The sequence below is a fragment of the Orbicella franksi genome, chromosome 1 (genome assembly GCF_964199315.1).
Source record: "Orbicella franksi chromosome 1, jaOrbFran1.1, whole genome shotgun sequence".
NCBI classification, from domain to species: domain Eukaryota; kingdom Metazoa; phylum Cnidaria; class Anthozoa; order Scleractinia; family Merulinidae; genus Orbicella; species Orbicella franksi.
In genome coordinates this window covers 20,498,080-20,518,789 of record NC_138145.1, presented here as the reverse complement: position 1 = coordinate 20,518,789, position 20,710 = coordinate 20,498,080, and the positions used below count along the sequence as shown (strand labels likewise).

Genomic DNA, 20,710 nt, shown 5'->3' with positions numbered 1-20,710 from the left:
TCCATTACACCTCTTACCTACAGTTTTTATTTTCCCCATAAATAAACCAACAAATTGTATCAAAATAACAATTATGTCTCGATATAGCGTCACACGTTCTGTACAGCACCAAAACGAAAATACAAATAATCTACAAAGTCAAATTTACATCACCTTCGGTTTGGTTAGTTCACTGCGTTGCTATTTATGTGTAAGTAATTAAAGACTGTTGAGTTGTTCTATTGCTAAAAAAAATACCGTTCATCATAGTCTTACCGCTTAGAATACACGAAGCAACAATTATAGTGATAATTTACAACCACCCTATCCAGAGTTTCAGTGATCAATGTTATTCACCAGTTTCGTACATTACCTACCGATCAAGGGTCTTAAATCTTCACACTCGTTATTTTTTTAAGTATTAAACAAGCGCACATTGTAAAAATTTCCTAAGTTACACCTTCCCCTTTACTCATAGTAAATGAAATAACAGTTCTGTGTTGCCCTATATGAATGAAACACAATTATTCGTGGAGTAAATCGTGGAGTGAGTATTACGATTGTGCGACATGTAGTGTTGGAGTCACCATCAAGGCAGTACAATCAGATGACAAAATACAAGTGTCTGTGACTTGGCGTGAGAGTGTATTAAACATGAAGTTATCCAGAAGGGGCCATTTAATCTTGCTCGCAACTGACTATGTACCTGAAGTGGAACAAACGAAATAGGACTGTTAGATAAAGTCAAAAGTATGCCAAAATTGCTAAAAAAAAAAAAAAAAAGCCATTGTTTACAACGTACCCTTTATTTTTGATAACTCCACGGCACTTTACAAGCACGGAATACCTGAGGACCCACACGGGCCTCCAACCTTGGACCGGTACATTTTCACAGCCTTCTGTCAGCACTTCTTGCAGACTCTCTTTGGTCAGGATGTCTGCGGAAAGTTTGTAAAAGAGAATACCACTTGATATCTTTTCGATTTAAAATGAATTTGAAGAAATCTATTTATCTATTTATCAATTCCATTATTGCAACATAGTTTACATTTGGTGTAGATGGCTCGCTGATACCCGGAATTCAGAAAAATTTTAACTAGCAGTCCATGGTTCTCCGTTTTTTGTATTTCTCGTGTTTGTCTGGTTTCCGTAGTTCTTCACTCGGTTCCTGTGGTTTTTGAGGCTATCTTGGTTGTCCAGGCTTGGTTGTCATGATACATGTACTGAGTCACGTCATTGTTCTTCCCAAGGTACTTCACTGGCCCTTGTGGTTTTCTGGTTCCAGTCAAAAGGGCGGATCCAGGATTTTTCTTAGGAGGGGGTGCACCACTAAGGAATGGCGTAACTGACTAGTGAGGTAAACAACTTTTAAAAGCGAATACGAAGAAGGCTCCATCTCAGGGAGCGGTGCGCTCCTCCTGCGCCCTCCCCCTAGATCCGCCCCTGAAACATGGTTTTCATGTTTCTCGTGGTTCCAGTGCTTCTCTTGGTTATCTTGGATGTCATGGCCAGTTCCCTCTTTCTTGTGGTCCATATCGTTCTGTTGGTTCCCTCGTCGTCGTTGTGGTTCTCTTTGCTCTTATTGTCTTGGATTGTCTTGTATTGTCTTCATGTGGTTCTTGCGATTCTCTAGTTCTTAAGGTTGTCAAGGGTCCCGTTGTCGCTGTGGTTCTCCACGTTAGGTTCTGGTTATTTATGTTGGGTAAACGAGAATCACGGCAAACAAACAACCACAACATCTACAAGCAGCACGAGAACTACAAAAACCACTTGTAAGAAACAGAGAACTAAGAGGACTAGAGAGCCACTGACACTCTACTGAGGGGCACGAGACCTTAAGCGTGGTTAATAAAATTTCCACTGTACTTCTAATATTATAGCTTACTTTACTTTTCGTTTATTCACGTACCTTTTGGATCGGCATGTGTCAGCAGTTGAATATCATGTTTCTCACTAAATGCCACAAGCTCCTGCGGAACGCAATATACCAAATAAATAATTTGTAATGTTAGAACTCTCCCGATAATCTAGGTACATCCGTCTGTCACGTTTTCTGATGTAGCCTTAAAATGTTGGCAACCATTGTGATATCTAAAGACGATATATGCCACTGTACTTGATGACTTCCCACCTTTATCTCGTTCACCATACACCTAAAATGCACTTAACAGGTTGTAACTTGCTTTTGAAAAACCTCTTTAATATGCGCATTTAAATGTCGCCTCCCGTTTCTGGTCAACTCTTCTATTAAATTTAACAAGTGTTAGGTACCTTTGGCATGACACAACAAGAAGCAAGATTGACTTGGTTGATCTGAGGCTTCACCTGAAACAAGACACAACATAACATACTTTAAGATGGCCATCGATAACATCAGTTAGTTATAAGTGTTTTTAAGCATTAAATAACGTTATTCCACTTAAATAGGTGCCATGAGTGTTTCATTTACATGCACATGGGCACTGTCACTTTTCATGCTTCTTTCAAAACATGAAGAGAAAACTACAGCAGGAAGATACATTTTTTTGTAATCTTAAAAATTGTAATGCTGACAATGTAAACAGTCAAAAATGAATACAGCACTACAGAGAAAGAGTCATGTATGATGGGCAAGACTACACATGTCACCAATAAAAAAATCTAACTTGTCATTTACAAACATATTGTACATAACTTTGTATTTCTTACCCGTGCCCATTCGTAAAGTTTTTCCAGTATGTTTTTGTCCAAGTCACATACACCCAAACTGTCCACATATCCACTGTCTAGCAAACACTCCATTTCCTAACATAACCAATTGAAAACATTCCCTGGTTAGTTCATTCCAAATATTCTACCCATAACAAATTTCGAATGCACATGCACAGAGCTCTGTACACGTACATATGGATCTTGCAAAATTACTATAAATGATTTTAAGAATGAACACGCCTACATGTATACTTCTTTCCTTGGATGCATTCGTCAATTTTTATTACTGCTGTGGCTACTTATTAACAATAATGTCTGATGTGTATTTCTTGGTTATGAAGACTTACCTCCCAGAAACCTTTCAGCACCTTTAAATTCTCTTCACCTTGTAAATTTTCAGGTAATGCCAAGAACAACGTCTCCACAGATTCCACTCCAAGCTCACACATAGCTTTTGCACCCAAGATAAAATTAATATAAGGTTATTATGGGTGTCAAAGAAGATCAAATGGGCGGAGAGGCACCTGGAAGAGGTACCCAATTGACAACAAAGTCAGTGTGACAGTCAAGTGTCTTGCACAAGAACACAGCACATAACAGTAACCTTTGCTCAAGGCTCCAACTTGAACAGCTCAATCTAGAGTCCAGCTGGCTACCGACAAGGTCACTGTCTGTACCTCCCTCCTAATTTGGGAGTCAAACACTGTACGAGCGAAAAAGAAGACAGTCTAGAGTATTCACCATGGTTATTAAGAGCAGCATTACCTCTAAATAATGCATCTTGGATAATAGCAGGTCTGAGGTCAACTGCAAACACTTTCACTGAAAGGAAAAAAGTAAATAGTAATGCTAACTGTTAAATACAAAAGTCATGTAAATTAACAAATAATAAAAATTATTTTAGAAATTGTACATATATGTACACATTATAACTGTAAATGTATAACTGCAAATGTTTAATCCAGGCAAATATTTCTTTTTGTGACCATATGTGTACATGTGTACATTTAACATTGACAGCTTTATTACTCATATTAATAATTTTACGCCAGGCTCCATTTAAGTGATACAGCTGTTACATGTATTTACCAGAAATCTTAAGATGCTCTCTCTCTCCTCGCTCTATTCTCTCCACAAAATTTTTGTTGACACACCTTATTGCTTTTCTCTGCGAATAGAAAATTAAATTAAATTACATTTAAAGATGTTACCCAGCCTGCAATCAGATGCTTCTCTCTGTTCTTGGAAAAAGAAATACAAGAGGTTCTGCTTGTAGGATGGATATTAACACATAACCATCACATTAGCACTGGACCTGCAGAAAGCTCTCTCGGATAAGTAGATTAGAAATTATTTCAAAATGCAGGGGGGAGGAATTTGTGATAAGAAATACACCAAGCATTCAGATATAGCCAAGAAATCAAAAAATCCGTAATGGGAAGGGATTTTTTTCTAATTTCCCCACCTCAGGAAATTCCAATCCTTTCTGTGAGGAGGAGGGGAAGGGGGAGGGGGGGGGGGGGGGAGTGTGGATATTTTCAGCAACTGCACAATTTTACATTTATTTTGGGAATAGACCAATTTAGTCTTGCCTTACAGTCTTCCCATTTGATTACTCCATGTCACAACCAGAGTAGATCGTGGGAGTATCTTTGCAGAAATCGGTATAATATCAGAAATCTGCAGACAACTTAACTGTAAGGGTTGGCCACAGCATGACATGCTACATGTGTAAGGAGGATGTTTTAATGGCATTGTCAGATTTAATACATTGTATCAACTGACAAGAAATTGTTATCAAACAGAACTCACTGGGCTAAACTCCTGCTCATTGTTGTTTATCGGCAGCAAACCACTACTTAGGGTTGTTCCAATGCTCTCTGAAAGCTAAGAAAAATAGTAGGATCTTAGACCTGGCATTGATCAATTTCCATGTTTTCCCCTCTTTTATTTGCAAAACTTACCATACTAATACAATACTTTCAGTGCAGACTACTTGTCTCACTAACAGTAGTTTTATACTGCACACAACCTACTGTTGTGATTGTTTTTTATTTTTCAGTTGGAAATGTAATCCTAGAATTCCTGTACATTTTGGATATTTAATCTCTTTAGAATCACTTTAAATGTAGTACATTAATGTTCTACTATCTCCAATTTTTAGTCCAAGAACTGGAAATTGAATTATGAATGCTAAACACCATTGACCTTTTTTGGTAAGTTTGCAGATTTAGGAAAAACAGTTACAGTTATTGGATTCCCTAACTTGTTCCTTAATTCCGAGAAATAGCAGTTCACATCACTGCCCTTAAAATTAAGGAAATGTTTACAGACGAGCATGACACTGCAATTATTTTGTTTGAAAGCAAACTATTTTCTAGTTATAATGCCTTTGATCAATGCATTGTCTGCTACCTTAATATTTCAAATACTTTCTCATGATGCAAAGCGAGAATCGAACGAAGAATTCATCGATTGTTTTGAACATGTTACTCTGCAAGAATTTTAGTTAAAACTGTCGAGTCACGATCGGATGTAGGAGGTACCTGTTTTTATCATGACCTCATTCTTCATTTGTACGGCAAAATATCGAACAGTTTCGATAAAAGAATAAATAAATAAATGAATTCCTATCATCTAGAACCTACAAGAATCTCAGTGACTAGTAATAAGAATTTTAACCTGCCTAAATCTTTGGCAGGTTTATTGCAGCCAATCGTACACTGCATTAAGGAATCACGTTTCCCAGTGAAATTGAAAACGCCCAACCAAAAGCAGGAAGCTTTGCAAAGCTTTCATGCGTTTTTCCTTTACGAGGATAATGACAATATTTTTTAATTGTGGTTGCAGTATAAAGGTGAGGCTATTTAATAAGACAACAAACTGGTATCGCTACTGCATTTCTCATAAACCAAAGCACTGCACTATCCAGACTATCGCAAGTTGTCACTAACCTCATCAGCAGAACTCGGGGTTGTTTTTCTTTTGATTCTGTTCCAGTTGGAAATGTTTCCTCCGTGTATGTACAACTTTTTCGCAAATTTAAGAGCTTCTTCTGAGCTGAATTTCGTGGCTAAACCTTCGCTAGTAACGCAGCCATTAGACGCCGGTTCGTTCGCCATTGTTCTAAACGTGCAAATGAATATCGCTGGCTCGTAGAGATACACAATTCCCAGGTAGCTTTGCTGGCTTCGTGTCACGAAACGTGGATTTTCCTTGCCCGTGAGTTACTCGTGTTCTTTAGAGCTATTCTGCCTTTTCTTCGTTAAACTGCACCTCTCTGAGTTTCAGCAGCTCTATATTTGCCGATAATTCAACAATGTCAGCTGAGGTGGAGAATATTTTGAGGTCATTTTGGGAGTGGCGCTTGAAGGAGAGTCCAGAATTCGCGACTCAGATTGGCGTTCACACTTACGACAATAGCTTGGATGATCACAGTTTGGGCGCGTATGCCAAGAGACAGGTAGAGTAATAACTTGCTATAAACATCACATGATACTTTGACTATGGGCGGCCGACTTACCACCAAAAATACAAACAATAGCAGCGGATTGGAAGGGTCCCCATATCTTGTGTACCATGTTTGTACATAGTCGGTACATGTGTAGAGTGTATAGACAATTTCGAAAAGATAGCTAAAATATGTAAAGGACAGTATAAAAATTGTCGTGCATGTGAGTAACACAGGGTAGAAGCGAAACAGAATTTGCACTTAAGCTCTCGTGATTTCCATAAACAAGAAAAAAATTAATTTATAGCTACATGTAAGTAGACACAACTACTGGTGTCCCAGTAGTTTACATTGATGAGAACTTTGTTCATAAACAGAAACTTGAAAGTGAAGAATGATCATCGCAGTAAATTTTCTAATTTAAACAATTGGAAAGAAGAAGCCTGAAAAAAATCTGGGCTTCAATGGGATTCGAACCCTTGACCTCCGCGATACTGGTGCGATGCTCTACCAACTGAGCTATGAAGCCATACATTGGGAGCGAGGTCAATTAATTGAGTTCATATCTTCCCATGAGGAGTGAAATGATGTGAAGAATATATGAAATAATTCATATTTGAACCGTGGTTGTAGATGAAATTGAAGAATGATCATCACAGTAAATTTTCCAATTTAAGCAATTGGAAAGAAGAAGCCTGAAAAAAATCAGGGCTTCAATGGGATTCAAATCCGTGACCTCTGTGATGCCGGTGCAATGTTCTACCAACTGAACCATGAAGCCACACATTGGGAGTGAGGTCAATTAACTGAGTTCATATCTTCCCGTTGAGGACTGAAATGATGTGAAGAATATATGAAATAATTCATATTTGAACTGCAGTGTGGCTTCATAGCTCAGTTGGTAGAGCATCGCACTGGTATCGTGGACGTCACGGGTTTGAATCCCGTTGAAGCCCTGATTTTTTTCAGGCTTCTTCTTTCCAAATGTTTTAATTGGAAAATTTACTGTGATGATCATTCTTCACTTTCATCTACAACCGCAGTTCAAATATGAATTATTTCATATATTCTTCAAAACAGAAACTTGTTAAAAATCCAAACTGGCGGAGGCAGACCAGTTGGCTATACACCGGTACACAGCATACAGGAGTTGAATGTGGGACCACCGCAAACAAATCCTGAGTTAGTGGCAGGGTAGGCTCCTATGCAGACACTTTTTAGACTCGTCACACAATCTTCCTCCCCAAGGAACGTCAGCTGAAACATACAGCACATCCCTATCCCTTTGTTTGTAAAGGTTAGCTGGAGATCATTGTGAAATAAAAAGCCACTCTTAAACTTAACAGGTTCCCAAAGACATGATTGATCATCGCAGTTATATATGCAACTTAAGCAGTTGTGAAATTAAAGCCTGAAAAAAAAAATTCAGGCCAGAGCGGGATTCGAACCCATGACCTTTGCGATACCGGTGCAGTGCTGTACCTACTGAGCTATCAAGCCAACTGGGAGCTGATCGTGTTGTGAGTTCATTATATACCTGTAGATGGTGAAGAATGCAAGTGAATAATTATATGAAAGATCATATATTTGAACTGCGGAGAAAGATATGAAGACACTGGTATCGCAGAGGTCATGGGTTCGAATACCATTGAGGCCTGAATTTTTTTTTTGAGACTTTAATTTCACAACTGCTTGGATTGCTTATATCTTGGATTGCATCTTGTTAGAGAGTGCAAAACTCAACAAACACTCAAACATCTTTTTCACTGCAAAAATATATGCTATAGTTTCTAAGAGGATTTGAAAATGATATTGTCAATGTCTCCCACACTCTTTAAAAGGCCACACTAGTATTGTGCTGTGATTGGGGTACATAAGTAGCCCTGTATTTTGGCAGGCGTTCGTAGCAGGGGGAGGGAGATTGCATGGCCTCTGGATTACAAGTCCAGCACCCTAACTACTAGGGCTAAACCCACTAGAAATTATGTTTTAAACTAGGGAGTGAGAGAACTTTATTGCGTGCTTTTATTACTTCACTAGTATAATCAGTGTGAGAATATTTAAATTTATACTGGGGAGAGGGTCCAAATCTGAAACATGGGCAATGCTAGCTCTTCACTTCAAGATTTAAGATGTTGTATTTTAGACAGGGCAAGGGGGAAGGGTTTACACTGTAAATAGATAGGGAGTGCTTATAGACAGATGAAAAGGGAACACTGGTAGGTTCTAGTTTTTTTCTATTTTTGTTATATTAATCATAAATGTGAAGGCGTGGTGGCCTAATGGATAGTGTGCTGAACTCCAGATCAAGTGTTACGTTGTGTTCTTGGGGAGGGCACTTAACTCTCATAGTACTTCCAACTTCATCTATGTGTAAAAATGGGTACCAGAGAATTAAATGTCAGGGTGTAACCCTACGATAGACTACATGAAGCATCCCACCCAGAAGGGAGTAGAAATACTCCTTACCACTTCATCTACATAAACCATCATCAGATGACCATAAGCTTTGGCTGTACATGTATGGGCCATGACCCTTTTTACCAAAAGTATGATCATTTAATTGTTGCACAGTGTTATTGATTATTGTGTGACAGTATGAGCAGTAATTCCCCCACAACTGCAAATACAATATGTCAATTTGTGCCCAGATTGGTATGATAATAGAGTGGTAACGACAGTCTGAAATTTACTGTATTGGTTGTAAAGGCAAAGTGGGTTGGGGGGGGGGGGGGATTATCAGGGGATGACTGGGGATAGTGTAGGAAAATAGAGCGAGGAAGGATAGAACATCTTAAGATCTCCGGTTAATACATGTAACAGCCATATCACTTGAATTTCTTGCTCCTTGTGAAAAGGGAGGCACTTATAAAAGAGTTGGCCCAATAAAAAATTTGGGGTCAAGTTTCTATTTATCTGTCCTTTTTGGAAAAACAAAAATCTTTATGACTGACTCAGGGATAAATCATTATATGTTTGAGTAAATTAGGATCTCAAATAGTTAGAGTTGTTGTTAATATTTATTGTGGATAACGCAATTTGTTTTAATTGTAAATAATGTAATTTAACAGAGAAGAGTGACCTCATGGATCTGTTTAATAAACCATTATTATTATCATTATCATTATCATTATCATTATCATTATCATTATCATTATCATTATCATTATCATTATCATTGTCATTGTCATTGTCATTATCATTATCATCATTATTATAATTATTATTATTATTTTTATTATTACTTGCAGAGTAGATTTTAAATAGAGTTTTATTTCTTGAGCTTTTGCAACTTAAAATATTTGTCAGAGGGAGATGTGCTGGCGAGCTGTTGGTTAGGGTGTTTGCCCTGGTTGATCCTGAGTGAGGTCATTGCTCTGTGTTTTAGGCCAAGACACGCTATCCTCATAGTCCCTCTTTCCACCCAGGAGTATAAAATGATGCATACCATGGCTAGCAAGTTGAATGCTAGAGATGAAGTGACCTGGGGAGAACAGAGTTGGTTAAACCTACAGAAACTCTAGACTAAGAGTAGTCCCTTGTAGTGTACAGAAACTCTGCCAATAAGGGAAAATTAACTTGACACAGACTTTAAACTCTTTTGAATGAAATTAGTCTCTTGCATTGTGTTAGCATGGTATATAATTTGTAGTCTATGAGATGCACCACTACCCTTCATACCCTGAGGTTCTTTGGTTTGTATAATGGATTAATTGAACCTAACTGAAATTTTAATGAAAAATGCACATCTGCTGTGTTTTGAAATTTCAGGATGATTGCAGAGATTTCATCAAGAAGTTAAAAGCAGTTACCAAATCTGAACTTTCTAAGGTACATGTAGACTATATCCTGTACATCATTAAACTGTTCAGACAAAAAGATTTACGTGTACAAAATCTTACCATATTATTGTGAACAGCATAATTCTATCCACATGTAGGTATTAGTCTAGTTAATTTAAAGCAATTTCTCATGTGACCACTTTCTGCACCTGTATCTCAAGGAAATGTATTAAAATACAGTTAATCATCGATGTTCATTTTTGTTAATCTCTATAGGCGCATTTTAAGCAATAAAATACATTATGTAAAACAATTGAAAATGAATTGTGACACACTGACTGAAAGCAGCTGTGTGTTGGATACTTACAGTAGATTTATTGGAATGGAAATCATATACTTTTGTTATGAACTCAGATATACTTCTAACGTGTCAATGTCAGTTGAATATGGAAGCCATTTTTTTTTAGTTGTTAACAAACAGTATTGTTAGTCTAAGGGGTGGTAGGGGATCAATAAAGGGAGGGGGGTAGGGGAGGATTGATGTGGATGCATGTGTCCAAAGCATTTCTCTGTTTAACCAATGCTTAAAATTTATACTTAAACTGTTTATTTTTTTTTTTTCAGAGTGATGTACTAAATGTTAAACTTCTTCAAAGGGAAATTGAAATGTATTTGGATGGCTCTAAGCATAAAAGGTAGGAAACATTATGCAATATACACTATACAGTCATGTGGCAGAGTGCTATTTAACAATATTCTATGAGCACACATTGGATATGAAATAAAATAGAAGCAAAAATGCCTCCCAAAATTACGAGAACCCCTACCGTATTACAGTATGGTGTAATGACTTAAGTACTAAGATGGCTTAGTTAATGAAAACTCTGGAATTTGCATTATCCAATGATCCAGTTTTAAAAAAAACACAATATAATACTAACAATAAAACAATACCATACCATATGAAGCTGAAACGGAACGAAACAGAACGGAACGAAAGAACGAACGAACGCAACACGACGAATCGCAAACGAAACGCAATGAATCCAATCCGCAACGCAATAATACCTCTAATTTCATGTAATTTCATGTAATTTTACAGTATATATGTTATTTCCAATTAGCTACCAGTTTCCTCCAATAAATTTGGGCGGAGCCCAGTTAGGTAGTTTCATAGTTGACGTTTGCAACACAAACGCAGCGCAGCCCAACGCAATGCAACTCAACGCGTTAACGCAACGCAAAGGCTCCAAAACGCAACGGAACGGAACGTACAAAAAAGCAAACGGAACAGAACAAATGCAAAACAAAGAGAATCCGAAACAAATCCGAAATAAAACGAAGCGGAAGAGAACGGAGCGAAGTAAAGAACGCAACGTTACGCAACCAATACAAAATGAAACGCAGCGAATCCGAAACCAATCTAATTGAAACGCAACGCAATGCAGCCAATCCAAGAATAAACGCAACAAATGAGAAATGAAACGCAGAGAATCCAAAACCAAACGAATCGATTTTTAAAAAGAGAGGCAACGAGTAAGATTTGAAATGCAACGAACGAGAAATGAAATGCAACGAATCCAGAGTTAAACGAATCGAATCGCAGCGCAACGTTACAAACTCAAAATCTAACGCAACGCAACGAACCCAAAACGAAACGCAACCAAACGAACCCAAAACGAAACGAACCCAAAACGGAACGAAACGAAAGAAAACGAAATGCAACCCAACGCAACGCAACGGAGCGAAGATGTATAAAGGAAGATACAGATGTCCCTATAATTTCGTGTAATTTCTTGTAATTTTTCGTTTCATGTAATGTAACAGTATACCTTTCATTTCCAATCAGCTACCTGTTTCCTCTGATAAATTTGGAGGGACCGCAGTTGGAATTTTCGAGGCTGGTTTCATGGATGAAGTTTGAAACCAAAGAAGACTATGAAAAGTATTTTTCAAGACTGGAGGCCTTTCCAACGCAGGTACTCGCACTAGGATATCGATTGTAGTGACATGAAAATTGTGCTTTGATTAAACCTGTGTTTTGATCTGATTTGTACATTAAAGTCTGTGTTTAGCTAAGATATATATTAGGACTCGCACTAATTTTGTGCCTTTATTTATAATTATTTTGCAGGCTTCTGAATTTATTGCTCTGCTGGAAGAAGGAGTAAGAACACACTATGTACCTCCCCATTTAACAGTGGTAAGCTCTTTAGAATCTTATCTTCTGCTGTCAAATTGTGCAAAAAAACAAAAAAAAAAAGGACTCCAGACACTAGTGATAATATTTACTTTTTACTGCATATATACATATTCATATACATGTAATTACATTCAGTTTTAGGTCATTACAGTGTTGAAACACAATTATATCTGCCTTATGCCCAAACCTTGACTTTACTTGATTTGTTTATAGTTACATTTTTGTATTACATGTACATGTATTTTATTTCTTTCAGTCACATGTTCCAGAGCAAATAAAGAAAGTGTTGAATGCAGATATTACAGGTGACAACCATCTTTTCACCCCACTAAAAAGGTTTCCAGAAACATTTTCAGAAGAGGAGAGGTACATTTATCTGTTTTGCTTACATGTACATGTACATGTCTTTTGCATTTTTATGTTTTTATTCGGAATAATCAAATTTGTTTTGTGCATTTATCACCCTGGGAGGAAAGGTTATTTTTACTTAAATTTTAATTAGCACTCAGGACAATTACTAATTTTTGGCAGGTCAAGGAAGGGTGCTTATTAAATTTGCAGATTGGCTACTTTTTTAACCTTGACATCTCTGAACTGCGCAAACTAGTACAAACCAGACACTTGATTTAATCTACTTTTTCAAATCAAGTTGTTCTCAACTGTAAACTAAAAGGTATACTGTTAATTGCATGAAACGAAATATTGCATTGCCTAATAATTTAAATGGATGGCTCTTATAAGTATTGAGTTAGTTTTTGTCATCATGTTTTGTCCCTGGCTCCTCCATTACTCAGGAAAGTCTCACTTTAAAAGATGTCTTTGTTCCTAGGGAATCATTCAAAGAACGTGGTATTAAGCTGATAGAAGAAAAAGTAAAACTAGCATTTAAAAAGATCCACGATTATTACTTTGATGTAAGTAAAGATGATCCAAAGTAGTCTTCGCAAGATGCATGGCTGGCAATCAGTCCATCGTAGTATATTTATATTTAGTTTGAGATAAATGTTATCTTTAAATAATAGAAGCCTTGTATTTTCTATGAATAATTAACACCTGCAGACCTGGTATTAAAGTGAGTCAAGATTCAATAAATTATGGCTTTTGTTCAATCATGTTGTCTTTATAATCAGTGTTTTTATCTTTTGTAGAAGTATCTTCGTCAGACAAGGGATTCCATTTCATGCGCTAATTTCCCAAATGGAACTGAGTTTTATAAGCAGGTGAGAGGAACAAAAGGAGTAGGTTAGCTGGTTGATGGAGAAGTGATCAAGGTAAAAATACGTCAGCTCTTATTGAAAAAAAAACAAAACAAAACAAAACAAAACAAAAACTAAAACAGATGATGCTATTTAAGCATACAACGTCTTGACTGAAAGCCATCACTGAAGGTAATAAAACTTCATAACCGAATTTTGCTTCAAATTAGGATATAGAAACTCGTTGTAAGAAAAAAAAAAGATGCTTCTTATTTGATCCTTTTTTTTTTTACTTAATGCTTTTTCTTGTGCCGTGTCCCCTCCAATAGCTCGCCCTCTTACTCCAGGATATACTTTTTATTTACATGTAAAAAAGTATTATATGTACTTGTATGTGTATACAGCATACGTATGGAAAAATCTCGACCAAGAAAGAACTAATCAGAACGCTCGGATTTACCTCGAAACTACTTGCAATAATTGTAATGATTGTAATTATTCTCTGCTTTCTCACACAGGCTCTAAAGTTTCACATTGCTTGTGACATGACAGCGCAAGAAGTTCATGATCTGGGACAAAATGAAGTCAGGAGAATAAGGTCGAGAATGGATAAGGTAACAAAATAAACCCAGCAAAGCTGAGCCCGTCGACGTTAATAACCGTATTTTTCCTAAAATAAATGTAACACTGTTTTTACCTTGAGAGACAATTAAAAGACGTACTTTGTTGGGGGCTAAAAGGAAAACAGAAATAAAACAACGAAAAGAAATCAATATAGACGGGGACTAGAGGGACAAATTTTTGCTGCAAATCTGTTGCAGTTATGTTGGATAGATGTGCCGAATATCGGCAAAAAATTCGCCAGATTTCGTCGAGAACTTACGTAACTGTCGTTGAGCAATGCTAGAATTCCGAATTCAGTACACCATGGCCAGTAGACAATATTTATTTAAGAGACCTCTTGAGATTCAAGTCAAAAAATTCGCGGCAGAGTTCTGAGAGGTGTTTCTGGCTGTTGTCACTGTGTGAAAAAAATCAAAAGTTCAGCAGTCTCAATATGTGAGTTTCATCTATTACATTTACATTAACGCACATATTTCATGTCTTTAAAAAAAAATACAAAGAATCATCAAAATAAACAAGTCGCAAAGATTACACAACACATATAGATTAAACAACTGAATTATTTCAGTTTACATGGTAGCATAGTTAGTAGAGGGGACTGGTTATGAAAGCCGGTAAACCTCAAAGGGCAAAATAATAGAGCGGTCTCTGATGTTGAACAGGTCCGTCACGTGACTCTGACCGTACACAAGTTCATTCAAGATGGCGGACAGTGGGGACGATCTGTTCTTGTGGGAATAATAATAATAATAATAATAATAATAATAATAATAATTTTATTTTTTATTTTTTTTATTTTAATAATAACAAACTTTATTGAGCACTCTTCCATACAAACTTGAATCTTACATGTATCTGGTAAAAAATTCAGAAATTCTGTTGTCCTTAAGTTTTCGGTAATAATAATTACAAATTACACTCATTCTTTACAACCCTTGTAAATTTGTCTATTATCATTTGTCGAAAAAATTTAAATAAGAATAGTAAAAAATACTCTACACATTTAAATGGCAAAAACTCTACTTTAAAAATAATAATAATAATAATAATAATAATAACAATAATAATAAAGTTTTTTGGGCGCATTTAAAAAACTCAATGCGCTTACATTGCTATAAAAAATAAATTAGTTAAATCCTATAAAATATTTCTAATAACAGTAATAAATAAAATAAATGAAATAATTAATCAGAATACAGTTCCTCATAAAATAAAATAAATCAAAATTAAGATTTCCGAAACAAGAATGTTTTGAGGGCAGATTTAAAAGACGAAAGAGATGTTGTATTTTTAACAGAATCCGGTAGACTGTTCCATAACATAGGTCCTCTACTAACTATGATGGTAGACATTTAAGAAACTTATATTCAAGGCTTCCTCGTAGTAATTCATGTATACGCATTTGTTTCCTGTTAACGTTGTTACAGATTATCAAGGAGGTGGGTTTTGGAGGCAGTTTTAAAGAATTCCTTGAGATGCTTAGAACTGAAAAGCGGTTTTATTATGACACAAAAGTAAGTTTATGTCTTCGTCATCTTAGATTTGCCTGTTAATTTGATTGATTTTTATTTTATTTTTTTGTATTAACGTGTCAATTGCTTGTAGCCTGGGAAAATCGCATACTAATTTGGAGACACAATAAATACCGTAAACTTCTGAAAGTAACGACTCCCGAAAGTAGCGAAACCCCGAAAGTAACGTCAAAAAATTATTGCCGCTAATAAATCCCGAAAGTATAGCGAGCCCTCCTTTTAGACTCGCCTGTTTCCTTGGGGTATGTGGGTGCTTTTATACAGTAGTATGATATTTTAAGCATTTGATTAAGTGGCTTCCCACGTTTGCTCAATTTCACAGTCGCTATAACTTAGCCCTTTTCTGAATCCTGCATGGATGAAACATAACAGCTAATAATTTGTTTGGTAACGTGTGCGTTAGATAATCAGTGGTTTATACCTAGAATGTGACTGGTGAAAAAAAAAAAGTCTTAGAGGGCTATGGTGGACAATGTACCGGTGATTTTCTTTATGGGTTTACAAAATTTGTTGATGAGTTTCGCTTGCTCTGGTTTAATTTACAGGAAGAGCTGCTTAATGGTTATAAAGATTTGTGTCAGAAGATTGTCAAGCCGAAGCTGAAGGATTATTTCAAAGAAATACCCAAGACTCCATTCGAGTAAGTCTTGGACCTTTTTTTGTTAAACACGAGAGCGGGAGTACAGAAGTGGGTTTTCATGGTCTTAGAGAACCCAGACGGAGTCGGAGTCATCACTTATGATCTATTGAAAACAGGATTGTCGAAGTTGCAAACTATATAAATTAATCTTACTGTTCGACTCTGGGTATCGTGATTGGTTGGTTCTTCCACTTCTGGTTTATCCTACGTCACAGACAATCGAGGATTGGTGACACGTCCCGCTGTACCGCAAGCTACTTCTGCTTCCGACTCCGACAATTATTTAGTTTTCAATGGAGCATAAGCGGCGGATTCGTAAGTGGAACCCGTCGAAGAAAATCGAAACATTCTGATTCTTCCGACGGCGATTCCGTCGAGCTTATGATTCGGTTTTTTTTTATTTTCACTCGGTAGTAAGCGTTCTTCTGACCCCGACTACGACTCCGGCACTCGAGAAATCAACGTTGAAACATTTAATTATAATTTGCAGGATTACGGAGACGCCAGCTGATGCAGCCCCAGTGGCTCCAGCAGCTTTTTACATGGGACCATCTGAGGACGGCTCGCGCCCAGGGGTATTTATGGTAAACGCTTACAAACACAATACCAGGTACTACCCATGTATTTAAGGCCTGTATCCACAACGTCAGGATCTATTGCCTTTCCCCTTCTCGCCCTATTACACTCTTTAGTTCTTTCCTTCTTAGTATTTTAATTTGTATGGTTGTATTGCATGCGTGGTGTCGAAAATCCAGACCGTTTATAATAGAGAACTGTTTGATCTCCTGAATGACTTAAAAGGCACAATATGGAAGAATAAGCGTAATTCGCACATGATCAAGTTTATATTTACTTTATTGCAGGTTAATGATTTGTATCGGGGTTTGTGTTTCGATACCATGCATGCAAAATATATCGAGTCCGGTAAATCTCTTTTCCTACCCAATTGTAACCTTCATAACCAGCGGAAACTATGATCTGACTTTGATAATTATACACAGCAAATTCAGGAACTGTTTATTTACACGAGTTTTATTTCTTCAGACCAAAGTACGAGATGGTTTCTCTTGCTCTTCATGAGGCTGAACCAGGTCATCACTTACAGGTAAGTCATAAAACGATTTTTTATGTGCCATAAATTGAAACAAAACGCAACGACTTGATGCGAAACGAAACAAAACGAAACGAAAGTCAACTCAGGTTCATGCGTGGCTATAAGAGTAGCCAGCGTTCGATTGTTGACTAATTAAACAATAAAAACAAGGGAAAACAAAAACAAAAAACAAACAAGGAAATACATACCTTATTTCAGACTGCGTTTGCCATGGAGCAGGAAGAACAGCCTTCTTTCAGGCGGCATGTGGAGGACAGGAGGTACTATGAAGTACCAGCTCGGTTTGCTTTAAACACTGCTTACATGGAGGTATTGTATGTTACCTAAATAAATATAAATAATATAAGAGGAAACAAAAGTGCGATTTCATCAGAAACTAAATGCTTGATCATATACATAAGATAAAGATGCTTATGGATTAGTGAGTCAGTGAGTAGTTTATTTTTTCGACTAAGTCGACCTCCTTTCTTTTAAATTTTCACTCTTAAAGGAGTATTGTCAAGATATTGGTTCAGATACTTACTATGTGATTAAGTAGTGCTGTGCACCTTTAAAGGTGCATTTGAGTGTCTATTAAGGGTGATTGTCAATAGTAATTATGATTTGGATTGTCACTGACAACAGTATTGATATCTTGTGGGGCGTAAACTTACAGTCTTGCGTTGATTTTTAATCTCGCCCTTACTGTATCGAAGGTAACATACTCAATCACTCGATACCCAATAGACGCTCATAACGTTTGTTCAGCATTCAAGTGAAGTCGTGATTGTTGTCTTCTAGGGCTGGGGCCTGTACTGTGAGTATCTTGGCGAGGAGATGGGCTTGTATAAAGATCCCTACGATTTGTAAGTTCATTTTATAGTTCTATGGCTATTCTACAGAACAACTATTAAACCTGTCATTTTCTGGTCTCATTACCATACTATCCTCTTGTAAATAGCTCTGTCAGACATACATTGTCAAGTATGGTCTGTGTGGTCCCTAGTCTCTCTCGAATAGAGTCTATTTTGATGTTGTGGCGCACATTCTTCCCGAAGACTGAGGAGAAAATTGGGATTACTTCGTTATAAAAACTTTTGCACCCTATATTGGTTTCCTTGTATGGATTTGTGATTTTCCATAAACAGTGTTGTACTTCCCGCCCCATAGTGGACGCTCTATTTCTTGCGTGAAAAATAAATGTTATGGTACAGACTTTTTTGAACAATGTAGTTACTTTTATTATTTGCTTTCTTTCAGGTTTGGCCGATTGTCAACTGAAATTCTGAGAGCGTGCAGATTAGTAGTCGATACAGGGATGCATGCTTTCGGGTAAGAAAAAGAGTTACAAACAGTCAGACAGACAGAGAAACAGGCAGACAGACAAACAGGCAGGCACGCATGCAGACAGACAGACCGACAGACAGACAGACAGACAGGCAAGCAAGCAGGCAGGCGGACAGACAGACAGACAGACAGGCAAACAGACAGACAGACAGACACAGGCAGACAGGCAGGCAGACCGACAGACTATTCTGAGTCAATTAACCCTATGGCGGTTTTGCTCTTTTTCTAACATTTGATTTTTATCACGTTTCAGATGGAGTCGACAGCAGGCCGTGGACTTCATGGTAGAAAACACTGCAGTGTCTCTTCACAACGTGAATACGGAAGTTGATCGTTACATTATCTGGCCTGGGCAGGTTGGTATCTGTCTTTCTTTACCTGACTTTGTACAGTTTATGCTTTCAATTTGGAATAGGAGATGTTTTAATAATCCATTTTACTTTGAATGTGGGTTTGGCTGGCAAAAGAAGGTATGCAATTGACTATATGATATTTTATTATTTTAACTTTCTTCCTAACTTATATGTAATGACACGCACTTTCAGTTGCGCAGCAATAAAGAAAGACTCCGCTTGATTTCGGTTTCCTATAATGCGTAATCTCTTAATGTAACAAGTCGTGGGATCTCAGATAATGCTACATTTTTGTGCTTACGTGTATTGCTTTGTTACAGGCCTGTGCTTACAAGGTGGGAGAAATCAAGATAAGGGAACTGAGAAGAAAAGCGGAACAGAAACTGGGTAAACTTTTTATCTAAGAACACTTTTGAAGTACAAGAAGGTCGAGATGACATCATTCATTACGTATTTTTGTTTTTTCAGGGGTTAAATTTGATATTAAAGATTATCACCACGTTTTTCTCTCGGCTGGACCAATGGGCTTGGATACGCTGGAAGAAGCTGTGGACGAGTACATCGACAGCACGCTCGCACAGTAAACACAGGAATTATTGACTCGCAGCAATTGTTGTGCGGTGGATCACTTTAAAGCCTTTGGTTCTGTAACGATCCCTCTGACTATTCATCCTAAATAGGCCCTTTGCACGATCCGGTCACATGGTACAAAGTCACACATGCTGGTGAGCAAGTTGCGCAGTAGGACTTCCAAAACAAAGGCGGGTCCAGGTGGACTTGTACGAATTGCATTGTTTTGCTAAATTTTGAGGCCTTTATAGATGACATCGGTTATCAATTGAAACCCTTTTACCACTGATCCTCCTGGTTATCAGTTAATTGAAACCTCTGTAGAGGTGAAGAATCTAGGAACCAAAATGAAATCTCTAGTCGTAAGATAACATATAATTTAATATAATTTATGACAAAACAGATGAACTAGAAAATGTTTAGAATTGGATTCCACAGCCACATTGTTGAGGCGAAAAATATATTTGGATAGTATTTTTTCGTAGTTCTTTTCAGAGATTTTACCAAATTAAATAATGAACCTCTTTACTGGGTATGGGGCTGGCTTACCCAATCAATGCATCAAAGATACCTAGCAGAGAGAGCAATGCTCAGAGATACGAATTAAAAAAGGCACTTTCTTAAAAGTTACCACATCACCACAGTAGACGTTTTTTAATGGAAAATAAAGAAATTAAATATTTTTGTAAGATATCTGTAGTTATCACTTTCCTGACTTTTACGGAGGTAAATGTTTTTATAACCAGTCAGTGAATTTGTTCACGAACGTTTAGTAACAAGGATTTTTATAAACTTTCGCATCAAGTTTTTTTTTAATTATCCTTTTCAAATAAATCCTCTTACTAATGTGAGAAATATCCGATAAGTACCAGATTAATTAGGGATATAGGTAGATCATAATTTATGTGTATTCAAAATTAAAACTAATTACTGAGGAAACGGATCAAAAATGATTTGTTTTGTTGTTCTTGTGAAAACACCCCATCCTTTGGATATTCTTGTTTTCTTCTTTTTCCTCTTAAATACTGGTTAAACAGGTACAAGCTCTCTATTCAAGCAGGTGAAAATTCTCTGATGGAACTGTGCAAAACTATTGCTTATAAATGTTCAAAATTGCTATGAAATGGTATATTGCAAATTAAAAGGAATATAAACATGATATTTGCAATTAGCAATCGATGGGCTGCCCATGTTAAGTTTCTTTGTAATATTTTACATTGTCATTTTTTCATTTGTTCTTATAGTCAAT

At 36.9% G+C, this 20,710-nt stretch overlaps 2 protein-coding genes across 2 annotated transcripts; one reads left to right on the top strand and one right to left on the bottom strand.

The window, feature by feature from the left end:
- Positions 1-13: 13 nt before the first annotated feature.
- LOC145496574 (glutamate--cysteine ligase regulatory subunit-like) lies at positions 14-5,858 on the bottom strand. The gene is made up of 10 exons (XM_081476281.1): positions 5,625-5,858; positions 4,483-4,557; positions 3,760-3,838; positions 3,436-3,492; positions 3,018-3,121; positions 2,668-2,763; positions 2,251-2,304; positions 1,889-1,949; positions 782-917; positions 14-685 (listed from the first exon to the last, which is right to left on the bottom strand). The coding sequence occupies exons 1-10, from the start codon at positions 5,790-5,792 to the stop codon at positions 658-660; spliced, it is 858 nt and encodes a 285-aa protein (XP_081332407.1). The 5' UTR covers positions 5,793-5,858; the 3' UTR covers positions 14-657.
- Positions 5,859-5,881: 23 nt separating this feature from the next.
- Positions 5,882-20,645, top strand: LOC145496396 (uncharacterized). Its single transcript, XM_081476033.1, has 19 exons — positions 5,882-6,133; positions 9,893-9,952; positions 10,528-10,598; positions 11,753-11,882; positions 12,038-12,106; positions 12,363-12,472; positions 12,936-13,020; positions 13,255-13,326; positions 13,821-13,916; positions 15,354-15,440; positions 16,004-16,098; positions 16,589-16,708; positions 17,143-17,203; positions 17,411-17,521; positions 17,993-18,057; positions 18,452-18,523; positions 18,792-18,894; positions 19,212-19,278; positions 19,360-20,645. The coding sequence occupies exons 1-19, from the start codon at positions 5,990-5,992 to the stop codon at positions 19,473-19,475; spliced, it is 1,734 nt and encodes a 577-aa protein (XP_081332159.1). The 5' UTR covers positions 5,882-5,989; the 3' UTR covers positions 19,476-20,645.
- Positions 20,646-20,710: the final 65 nt, after the last annotated feature.